The 12,059-nt window shown below is 38.6% G+C and overlaps 1 protein-coding gene across 3 annotated transcripts in view; it reads right to left on the bottom strand.

Annotated features, from left to right (window-relative positions):
* Positions 1–10,550, bottom strand: part of KrT95D (phosphofurin acidic cluster sorting protein KrT95D) — a 101,324-nt gene extending 90,774 nt beyond the window's left edge. For all 3 annotated transcript variants that reach the window (XR_010518629.1, XM_065235412.1, XM_065235413.1), the window contains exon 1: positions 9,348–10,550. Coding sequence is in view for 2 of the 3 variants with exons in the window: in XM_065235412.1 (XP_065091484.1) it covers positions 9,348–9,457 (110 nt within the window). In the remaining variant the exon portion in view is untranslated. The remainder of the gene's footprint in view (positions 1–9,347) is intronic.
* Positions 10,551–12,059: the final 1,509 nt, after the last annotated feature.

The raw sequence follows: 12,059 nt of genomic DNA, 5'->3' as shown, positions 1-12,059 counted from the left end.
TGAGAGGCCACTTGCCACTAAACCACCGGCGCCGCTGAAATGTTCATCTAGAAATAGAATATATTTTCAAAGAGAGCATTTATCGATGTTGGGTCTCCTTTAATTGTTTATAATTTAGAATACAGTAAGAGTTCGATTAGCGGTGGTGTAGTGGTAAGCGTTAAGTTAAGGTTTGATTTTTTTTTTATATTTCCCAGTTTTCCTTGCTCTAGATACAAACAAACCTGGGCTTTGTGTCGACTTTCAGAGGAATGCTTCATTATTCTCACACGTATGAATGATCCGTAAAAAAGTCGTGATAAAGTGTTGATAGAAAGATGAAGAAGCAGAGAATGCAAACGAAAGAAACGATATAAATATAAAATTTTATAATCTATCATCATTCACATTCTCACTCAGGCTACTATCGTGAAAGAAGAAGACATAGATGATTCCTGACGGGAAACATGCGTCGACTAAAGGCAAGGTCTTTCTCCCGCTCCCGCTCGTAAACACCGACCGAACCATGCCTATCCGTTTTTTATTCACATCAACAGCTTACCAGCTGCAGCAACTCACCACACAGCAAAGCGCGCGGTAGGGGAGTAAAAGAATTTTAATTATTCCTTTTAGAAAAGTTTTATGATTTGTTTGAATTTCTCACACCGCGCGACCCAAGCAGTGGCAGAAAACCAAATTAAAGGATGAGATGTTAGTTAGGTTAACTTTACGTGAAGCTGTGAGTTGTTCTACGACTATTGCAATTTTAGAAAGCACCGGTAAGTCGTACATTTCATTTTGCTCGGTAGGTTTGATAAACGAAGAGCCAACTCTCTAGCGAACCGTTGAAAGGCATCAGCTATGTAGTTTGCAGCAGTTTACGTGATCGCATTTCTACATCCTCCTCTCCATGAAGCATTCAGTATAGATAGATACTACACTCGCGGCAACCACGTAGCAGCCAAAGCCCCCACATCACACACACAGCGTGAGTGGTCAATGAACCAATTGAAGAACCGGGGGCCATTCATGCTTCCGGATGACGATGGTATAATAATCTGCATTTCACATCATTATTACGCCAGCGATTGATGTTGGATGATAGTGAGTGTGTAATAGTAGAATTAAGTTTTATCATGCAAATTATGCTAACCATCAAGAATCAATCGATGTGAACAAAATCTGCTAACGTGCGCAGAAAAGCTTATTACATCTAAAAAAAAACATGAATCACAGAGCACTAATGAACTATGAATAATATCAGAGCCCTGGGATTTGCAAGAATCTGCTAATATTATGATTATGGAAGCGGGTTCATAGACAAAAAGACCTAGCAATCTAAATGATGTTAATCGCCATCAGATGACCACATTGTAGGTTACTTGGTGTTGAATAATTGTCTGTATTGTTTCATTATAAGGATGATGTGTTACTATAAAAAATAATTCAAACATTATATCTTCTTGTCTGTGGTATGGTTATGGGTAACACAAGTAAGCTTGATATAAATAATTACTGAATTATTAGCGTCGATGTGTTAATTTACAATATTGGCTTCATAGCTGCGGGTGTACAGGGTGAGGAAGAGTAAATGTCACCGACTTCACATGTAATTTTCAATGGGTGAAATGAATATATGTTCAATAGGATGGGTCAACTTTACAACCCCTGTTCATCACTGCTCTTTCAATGCGTCTTGAAGTCCCCAGCAACTGTGCACAATTTGAACGATTTCCGAGAGAATTTTAAATTTGGTATGGGAAACGGAACGATCCAATTCATTTGCTTACCAAAAATCCAATCACCGTTTTTGGGGACCTCAATACACATCGGAAGAGCAGTGGGGAACAGGGGGTCAGATTTATAAATATGTATAAATTCGTACGTTATATTTTAGAACCTGAAATCTCTTAAACTGAATTAAACATTTATTTTTCGCAACATTATAAGGTCACAAATAACCATGCTTGACAAATCCGTTCAATATCAGGGCTTAAACGCATCGCCAGAACTCCAGAAGTGCTGAAACTAAAACGAGCGTGCCAGCTTTGATTTTTGTTTTCGCAACAAATCAGCTATGGTAGATTATGCACGAGTACGGATTTCCAGATAAACTGACGTGATTTGTCAAGGCGACGATGGATCGAGTGATATGCGTTGTTCGAGTGTCGGGGACACTATCGAGTACCTTTGAATCTCGAAGGGGGTTACGGCAAAGTGAAGGACTGTCGTGCCTGTTATTTAACATCGCGTTGGAAGGTGTGATAAGAAGAGCTAAGATAGACACGAGTGGCACGGTCTTCAGGATGTCCATTCAGCTTCTTGGCTGCAGATGACATCGACATCATGGCACGGAACATTGAGACAATGGTGAAAACATACCTCAGACTAAAGGTTGAAGCCAGGCGGCCGAAGGCTTAAAGCCATTAACGCATCGAAGAGAAAATACATGAGAGGAAGAAGTTCTAGCAAAGAAAATGTTAGCCTCCCACCTCGAGTTTAGATTGATGGTGATCAAATCGAGGGAGTCGACGAGTTCGTGTATTTGGGCTCACTGGATACCAGCCGAGAAATTCAATGGCGCATTATGGCAGGGAATCGTATCTACTTTGGACTCCGCAGAACGAAGTTGGCTATCTACAAGACGTTGATAATACTGATGGTCCTCTACGGCCACGAGACCTGGTCTATGCTTGGTGATTTCGAACGGAAGGTGTTGCGGACCATCTACGGCGGGGCGCAGATGGGAGACGGAACATGGAGGAGGCGAATGGACCACGACTTGCACCAGCTGCTGGGAGAACCATCCATCGTCCCACTGCAAAATTGGGCGACTATGGTGGGCTGGGCACGTCGTAAGAATGTCGGACGACAACCCAGTGAAAATGGTCCTCGAAAGCGACCCAACTGGAACAAGAAGAAGAGGCATGCAGCGGGCTTGGTTGATCGACCAAGTAGAAGGCGACCTGCGGACCTTTCGACGTGTGGCCATGGATCGAGTAAAGTGGAAACGACTTCTTCAGACAAGGCTTTAGCCTGATTGGTATGTATGGATAGAGATTTGAATTTAAGTATGCTATGTAGTATATCTGAAATATACTGATATCAAACATTCATGCTAGAGTTCAATCATTACGACCATTTTTTTAAGTAACAGTTATTCCAAACCACCCTGTACTTTATTATTTTAGAACTATTGAACCCCGTTTTAGCACCTTGATTCCATCCATCAAACGTTGAATGATTCATATGCTGGTACGGGTTTCATCCGGTATTTTCGATAATTATTTCTTTATTATTCAGAGGTGTCTCGTCCGCATGTACAACCTGTTCATGGAACTGGTAATCAATTTTATTTAATCGTTTGTATGTACATTTTTTATTGTTTTACTAAACCGTTACATTTTGTAAAAGATAAAAAAAACATCATCTTCAGCAAACAGGGTGTTCGCCGTCGTGAACGAACCAACAAGGCGAAACGCTTGTTTTTCGTCTGTTCAGGACATAAAAACCACTGCGATCAGTAATTTGATCTATTGTAGTATATCCCGTATCCTTAGTTTAGTGCATGTCGTATTACTTCATCACTATTGAGAAATGATGAAGTTTTCGGTTTTGATTAGGTTGTCATTCTTGCCTTCATCGCAAGAAATCAATTCTAATTGAAAGATCCCGCTATTTATACCCTTCGAAGAGTGGGAACACCCTCCCAAGGCATGCCTCTTTGTCAGTCTAAATTAAATTCCTTTGCAACAAAATTAAGCAATTTCACCGATAATGACATAAGAACCCTAGTCCTATTGACTTTAAACTATGGAACAACGAATTGAAGATTACGAATCACATAGCTGAAGACTAACTAACTCATTTTTTCCTTGTTTCAAGATCAGCCTCGGTTCTGGCAACTCGAGTACTTATCACTATTAACCAGAGGCGTCGCGTGCCTCATTTGTTTACCTATGCACCAAACTTTGTTCGTTATAGTTTACCACCACATTTTAGTTTTTGTTTTATTTTTCAATGCTCCATGAATTCGAAGGACATATTCTCAATTACTATATTAATCACTACCTAACGTAATATTTAAAGGGCCTATCATCTTGTGTAAACAAAACTTGTATGGCCCTTTTTGCGCTAACCGAAGAAGGAGGAATTACAAAACTTAACAACATTATCAGAATGGACCAGGGGAAGCTCATAAGTTTTTACAGGCACACCGGCGCAACCATCGGTAATTGAGAGATTTACAACTGACAAGAGAGTGAGAGCGAGCTTTTGCGCTCTCTTTCTCTATTACTCTCTTCGTCTGTAATCAGATATCCAAGTGCACAGCGAGCAATGCACGCTTTAGGCACCCATACATGACAAATGTTGTTCTTATTTAAACTCAAACATTCAAACCGGTCTGCAAGTATGATACACGTCCAAAGCGTACCATACTGCTGTTTCCGTGTTGCTCCCGTTGGACGCGTGACTACTGAAAGTTTCAATTACAATTAGTGGTGCAAACCGCTGGTATGTTTCAAGAGGTGATAGAAGGTCTGCTTGGCTTACATTATGCATTTGACCATTGGCGTCTTGCAGTGAAACTTTTCCAATCTTTCGCCTCCTACATTTCGAAGTGAGAACTACTAGAAGGAGGATAGTTCCAAATTTTCCAAATAAAACAGACGATTTTTGGGGCAAATCGGTCCATAAAGAAAAACTAATAATTTTCCGTGTAAATTTTTGCTTGAATCGTGTAAGAAAACGTGTTTGAAAACTAATTGTTATTATTTCGGTATGGATCGGAGATGTTTTCATGGAAAATTATGCATAACAAGTTTGCACCCACAGGTAGAGGTTACCTCCTGCGCAGCTGCATTTTTCGGAAAATGGTGAATATGTGCGATTTCCACTAGGACGAAAGTGGAAATTAAGTGACTTTACTTAGGAAAGATTGTATCATGCTGGTGATAATGGAGAAATGGTTGTATAGGACGCCAATATTCAATAAATGTTCATTTTGGCCTTTTCTAAGCAAACATATTGATACTCATAATTTTCGACGGAACACGCAACGGAACTTGATTTACTCAACACGCACCATACTAGAAAATGGTGCTAGATAGTTTTCAAAGTGATAACAAGATGACAAATCATCTTTATTTTGAGTAATTGAGCAATTTACTTCTGTTTACATCATATTTACGATGCAGCATTGATGGAGCCGCGAAATAAAATGAATATATCTTATGAAAGTTCATTTGGAAAAGTCAAAGATGCACATCAGTCTGATGGTAAAAATGTTTAATAAAATAGTGCATTCATGGTCACTTGTGGTCTGGAATATAGAAGTACAGCTATAATGTGACCATAAAATCTATAAAAATCCAAAACGCATTTTTTTTAAATTATTTAAACCTGTGTCGTGCACAGGTTGCACATGTGGACGCGACGCCACTGCTATTAACAAGGCATTCGTTAACGCCGTTTCCTATTGTACAGTCCCTATTAACCGTACTATAGGAATCTTGACTGTATGACGTTTAGCAGCTGTTCATCTACGTGTGTTGTTGTTGTTTACTAATTGATCAACAAGTTAGTGTGCCAAATGTTGTTTTCCAAATCATCAAAAAGCACGACATTTTCCAGGAAAAGCGCAAATAGATCTTATACAAAAGGTGCACTAGGTATTCTTACCTACACAGCAAAAAATTAATTTTGATATCACGTCAAAGTGGATGCACTTCAATCGTGTGAAAAATATGGTGTAATATTACTTGCCAAAAATGACAAAATTTATCATTAATACAGTGCATGAACTGACATTACGCTGCTTTTACTGCATTTGTTAATTTTTGTGGCCATAAAAATTACATGAGATTTTCGATGTTATATTAAATTTTTTTTTTGCTGTGTACCACTCAGTAAATTGGAAACATCGGAACAGCCCAAACTCCTTCCGGAAGTTTGGTGAGGTGGTTACCTTCCAGAACATACCAAAATCTGGTCGAAAACTTCGAACTGTGTACTGAAAGTTTTCTCCAATTTGCTTTTTGAGCGAACGGCCTTCTATGAGCTGCCAAAAGCTGTAGATAGTCAGCTTCGACAGATTACGACAAGATCTACCACCGAAGCCTAGTCCAAACTACTTCAAACTAGAGGAACATGGTTGTTTTTGTAATCATAGGAACACATCTTAGTCCTTTTTACTTTTATGCTTTATTGATAGTGACAAGACTCGGCTTTGTCCACCGAGGATGATCTTGAAACAAGGAAAAAAATATCTAGGTAGTTATTTTTATTCTACGTGATTCCAAATCTTGTATTCGCTGTTCTCTAGTTTGTTGTGGTTAATACTAGGATTCCGATGCATGAGCGATTCCAGACAAATTCGCAAAACCATCAATTTCCGTATATTTTTATTTTGTTGAAACTTTTCAGCAACGTTCCTCATGACTAAAAATGCTATTTTGCATCTTCAGATCACCATTTTATCAAGGAAATCGAGCGCTTATTACGTGGACGACCGATCCACCTTTGTTGGATCCCTGGTCATGTCGGAATCCACGGTAAGGAAGAAGCAGACCGACTGACCACTGGTGACCAGTGAAGGACGAAACAGTTCACCAATCAACATCGCCGTACCAAGGAATGATGTAATCAAGTATATGAGCCAAGTCTTTCATCAGCAATAGGAAGTACGTTGGGTAAAAACGTAGAAAACAAAAAGAGAAAGGCGTACTAGTAAAAATATTAATATTATTCAAGCAAAAAAAGGAGGCCGTAGGACCAGGTCTCCAGTGAAAAATCACTGTCCATATTGCATCAGGGTACAGATATCCACCTGACATCACAGAACAAAAATCATAGGGGTCAAATGCATCGATAGTAAGGACAGTTGATGAATATATGGGATAGTCAAGGTAACTTGTTGGAAAATAAAGAGGTAGAGATGGATGATTTGAAATACTTATTCAATTTTGTGTGTTCAGCTATGTAAGCATATGCACAGAAAAAAAAGTATTTATAACGCGTCTCTAGCTAAATTTGAGCGTATAAAGACACGCAAAAATAGAATAAAAACACAGAAAACACGTTAATTTTTTTTTTTTTTCCTTTGATTTGTTTTTTTCGTCGATCTTGTTTTCCGTGCTGAGCACCAATGCTACCGACGTGCCAGGAAGGCAGCTCCCACACCTGGACCCTACCTATCGACTCATCAACTCATGAACCGGGGACCAACGGCTTTACTTCCCATCCGAAGGAAGGCGTGATCAGAGATGTTATGCCTCAGAACATCCCGGCGGCGCCGACTGGGATTGAACCCAGGCCTGCTGGGGTGAGAGGTAATCACGCTTACCACTACACCACCGGCGCCGTTAAAACACGTTAATAAATAAATAAAAAAAAAATCTACAAAAAAAAAATCTAAACAACAGTTGAAAAGAGTGAAAATATTAAAAAATAATGGAATAAAAACTATGTAAATTTCAAACTAATCTACTACAGAATGTACAAAAAATGCCTTAAATTACTTGCAAATGCTAAGTAACAATAAAATAAGGGTAATTGAAAATTATTTGAATGAAAATTCCTGTTTACTTTGCCGCCAACATTCAACAATTTTGACTACGATTGGATCGTTTCGAGATAGTTCGAGATATGCATAAATATTAGAAAAAGATTAAAGTCAAGTTAGGTCAAGCTATAAAAGATTCAATACAAACAGGTATGTGGATGTAAATGGGGAGATTTATTCTACATATTTAAGGCCTAGTTGCCTTCCTATGCGGACCCCCCGTATTCTATTCTTCCCACGAGATCAGCCTAAAAGTAAAATGTATCTCTATCTCCTGATTATGCAACCCTTCTACATTCTCCTTCAAAATCTATCCTGCATTCGTCCGTCTTAAGTAACACTTTTCTGTGATAAAATGCTTCATTCCGAGATTAGTCTCCTATCTAAAGTATATTTTGTTTAGGGTGAGTACTTCCATCATGGCCACCTGACTCCATCCCAACACACCCTGTCATGGTAAATGGTATTCCCAAATGCCACAACCGAACACATAACAGGACACATAGCCATAACAGAAGCATTCACTTTTTTCGAAAATGAAGCAATACATAAATTATTTATGATACCACCTGCAATATTGGTATTTTTTGGTTATTCATTACTGACAATGAATGAACAACAATAAAAATACGTCACGCAATTAAAAAGTACCGTTCCGATTCAAATTTCGGACGATTCAAATTTCGGACACTTTCATTTTTAATTAAATATTACATCCAGTTAGAAACAAAGTAATAATGTTAAATGATCGTGGAGGGCACTAGTCAAAAAAAATTAAAATTTACAAGACATGTGGATCATATTCGACCGATAATCAACTTTTAAAAGTGTCCGAAATTCGAGTTTAAGTGTCCGAAATTTGAATCGGCACGGTATTTTAGTCGTTTTCCCTAAATAATTTGGAATCAATATAGAATGTATATTATTTAATCTAACTAGTATCGTTAAATTTAAGATTGGATTGCGGCAAAACGCGCCACTATTATACCTGATGTCAGTGCCTTTATATAAACGTACTACGACGTGGCTAAGAAATGAATGAGAAGAATATGTGTGTTGGTCTCTCATGCAGGCCTACAGCATGAAATTTAGCTCTCCCACCTTCGGCAAGGTGCTTAAGAATGGCCTGCGGGAAGGCACAAATCTTCTGAAATGACTACATAACTCAAATGATTATTTCTTTCTTCATGTTTAAAATAAATGATAAATGCATGAATAGTTGCTTACTGATTATTCCAGTGATGACTTTGAACTTTGTCTTGCAATGCAAATGTATAGTTTTGTGAAAAATCAAATACCTATTACTACAAATTTACTGACTGCTGTTATTTTATAAAATCATGAGGTATTAATTTTTAATTAATTAAATAAATAAGAAACACATTCGTCCGGCTGTTTTTATTAATATTTCTATATTACACCTGTCGGCTATGACCGATTGTACAAATTGTATTTCATCAGCCTTTTTTCAGGATTTCTTCCAACAACTTTTGTTCGAAAAAAGATGAATCTTCGCAATTTTCACAGCGTCGTAAGAAGCAATCTATTGCTTTTCTTTACATATCAAACTATCTGTAATCGACTTTAAATCAATGCACAAATCAAATTTCTTTAAGTTGTGAATAATCAAACTAACATTTTCATGAATAGTACATACACAAACGCATTGTGTTATGTTATGTTATGTTGATATTTAAACGGCAAGTATCCAAAAAATGATTGAAAAGGTTAAAAAAACCCATGGTTATCATTTAATATGGTAATTTTGGCAAGCTGCAACATTAACAACTCCGGACCTACCTACCTTGGAATGCAATTGGATGGTGTACGGTCCACTTCCCATGCAGCGAAGAGCTTCATTGGAACCGGCTTCGTCATGGCCATCCTTTCAAACTTGGTGATTTTGTCGGTCATTTTGCAGGCAATTTTTGTAATCCTGTTTATCTGGCGAAGATTTTTCTCTATTTGCGCTTTTCTGTCTGCTAGGACTTTTTTTTTATATTTATAGGACACGAATACAGCGACAGCCTATGGCGGCGTTGGTAGCGAAACACTATGGCAAGCGACCTATACACTACGATGATATTTATTTCCACCTCAATAATTATTGACCGAGAACCGAGATTTACTTAATATTTGCAAATGATTCTGCACTTCCTTTCTACTACCACTATATACACACACGGAGGCCGATACACGACGCAATGGACGCTTATCGCTTATCTACTTTCTATGGGCGTACACCGATAGGAGGAGGACCCATCATTAATGGCGCTGTAAATAATGCCTTTCCAATCTGCAAAAATCAGCCAGGGAACCAGCACTTCCTTTCAATGCCCACTTCTACTGTACATTCCCAAAAGGGCAGCTGCTAGAAGGGATCTGAAATCTTCAACCTCCCTCTCGAACTCGATGCAGAAAAAAAGGCGGTGGCGCAATTTCTTTTCACTCTCTTATTACACCATTTTTTCTACTTTTGCTTTTTCAATCGCAATTCAATTACGTTTCATGCCACTTTTCTCCCTTATCACAGTGATAATTTTGAAATCATCAGCAATAATTTTCTCTTTTCTCAAACACTTTTTCGTCAAGCTCTTCTTCGTTTTAACACTTTTTCACATACACAGGGGGATCATCTTGTCGGGCTTCTTTTTCTTCTTCGTTTTCCACAGCAGACAGCAATTTAATTATTTTCCTGTTGCCGAACCCAAGAAACCATCCTCCAAATGCGAATAAATTTGAGCATTCTACCAAAAGCTTGCATAAAATAAAATTTTCGTCACATACATCAGCATCACTTTCACGAAAAACAAATCGCGCAACTATTCAGCAGTTGATTCTTCACAAATCTCACACAAAACGGCCAAGAAGGGGTTCCTCCAAACCAATCTCGGTGCTAGCAGCCTGAACTCGCTCGATTCCCGACAACAAAACACATCCGTCCGTACACAAAGGAAATTCGACTACTTATGAATGACCACAGACTACCAACCAGTTTGCTGCCTTTCGCGTTTCGCTTCAGCATCAGCATCGGTTAGCATCGCGGACTGTTAGACAAAGACAACGAATGAACATCATGTACGCGACAGAAAGAGATGCAACCATGTAGAGGAACGAAAACAAAAACTGTTGACAGTGACGTTCGGGTTTTTGATGCGCAATGGTTAAAGCTATATTCAGACTTTAGCGTGCCTGGCGTGTGCAGGCGGGAATTGCGTTGGCATGAGCGAGACAAAAGTATTTGTTGTTTCTCTCATACAAACGCAAATCCCGCCCACGCACGCCAAGCACACTCAGGTCTGAAGATACCTTAAACTAATCTATTTTGACACTCTTGAAAATTGCTTGTGTCAGATTTGTCGGAGTAGTGACAGCAGGAGAAGTCGAAATGTCGAGGGGCTCGTAGAAGCCGATAAAAAATACTTTGATGTCAGATAAAAAAATACAAAATTTACAGTTACACTAATGACGTTTCTGCTCGCCTTAATAGAAAAAAAATAGAAAACGAACAATATAACTGATAGAACTATTCCACGGATGATTCCTCACGAAAACTTGCAATCGGTAGATGAGATCTACCAGTTTTTTTCAATGCTGCTTGCTCCTTTCGTGTGGCAATTCAGCCCCGGGGGCTGATAGGATCAAGTTCAACTTGTTGAAGAACCTCCCATATGTCGATAAGAGGCGCATGTTGAACTCGTTTGTTCAGTTCCTGGAGCTCAATATTATTTCGGGTAATTGGAGGCGGTTGAGAGTTATAGCAACAATCAATACGAAACTAACGATTTTAAATTGGATCACTACTTGACTAGCCTATTGGTCCCAAGCAAACGATTAACGTACCCCATTCTAGTCGAAATTCTAGTACTACGCAATGTTTGTTTTGATTCGCTATGAAAGTTTGACAGATAAAATGATGGGTTATTGGTTTTTCCTATGTTTCGAGGGGTGAATCGATTAGCTTGGGACCGAAGAGAGTACCAGAGCTGAGCCAAAAAGTTGAGCACGTTATTTCGGGACCTTCTAGTCTAAGAGTTACCTCTATGGTTATAGCCATTAAAAAACCTAGCAAACCCGCGTCAGATTGCAGCTCGTACCGACCCATCGCGATGTTATCGTGCATACGAAAATTGTTGGAGAAAATGATCCTTTTTCGTCTGTACAAATGGGTTGAGACGATCCACCTGCTCTAAGCCACACTGTTTGATTTCCGTAGTGGTAAGGGGACGAATGACTGTCTCACTTTGCTTTTCACAGAAATTCAGTTGGCTTTTGCTAAAATCAACAAATGCAATTCCTGTAAAAAGAAAGAACCTGTATGTATATGGTATATGAAATCTATTGTAACCATACAATAGAATTTATTGTATTTACAATAAATCGTATTGTCCACAACAATAAAATAACAAAAGAATTTATTGTTTCCTCAATAGTATCTATGGTAAATAGGGAAATCTACAGTAGAACAAGGGGGTTGTTATGTATCTTAACCGTACGTGAAATCAGTTTTTCCCGA

Source organism: Ochlerotatus camptorhynchus, unplaced genomic scaffold (genome assembly GCF_037179485.1).
Source record: "Ochlerotatus camptorhynchus isolate MF236.1 unplaced genomic scaffold, CSIRO-AGI_Acam_v1.1 ptg000482l, whole genome shotgun sequence".
Lineage (NCBI taxonomy): Eukaryota > Metazoa > Arthropoda > Insecta > Diptera > Culicidae > Ochlerotatus > Ochlerotatus camptorhynchus.
The sequence above is the reverse complement of the archived record's forward strand: the minus strand, read 5'-3'. Positions and strand labels throughout refer to the sequence as shown.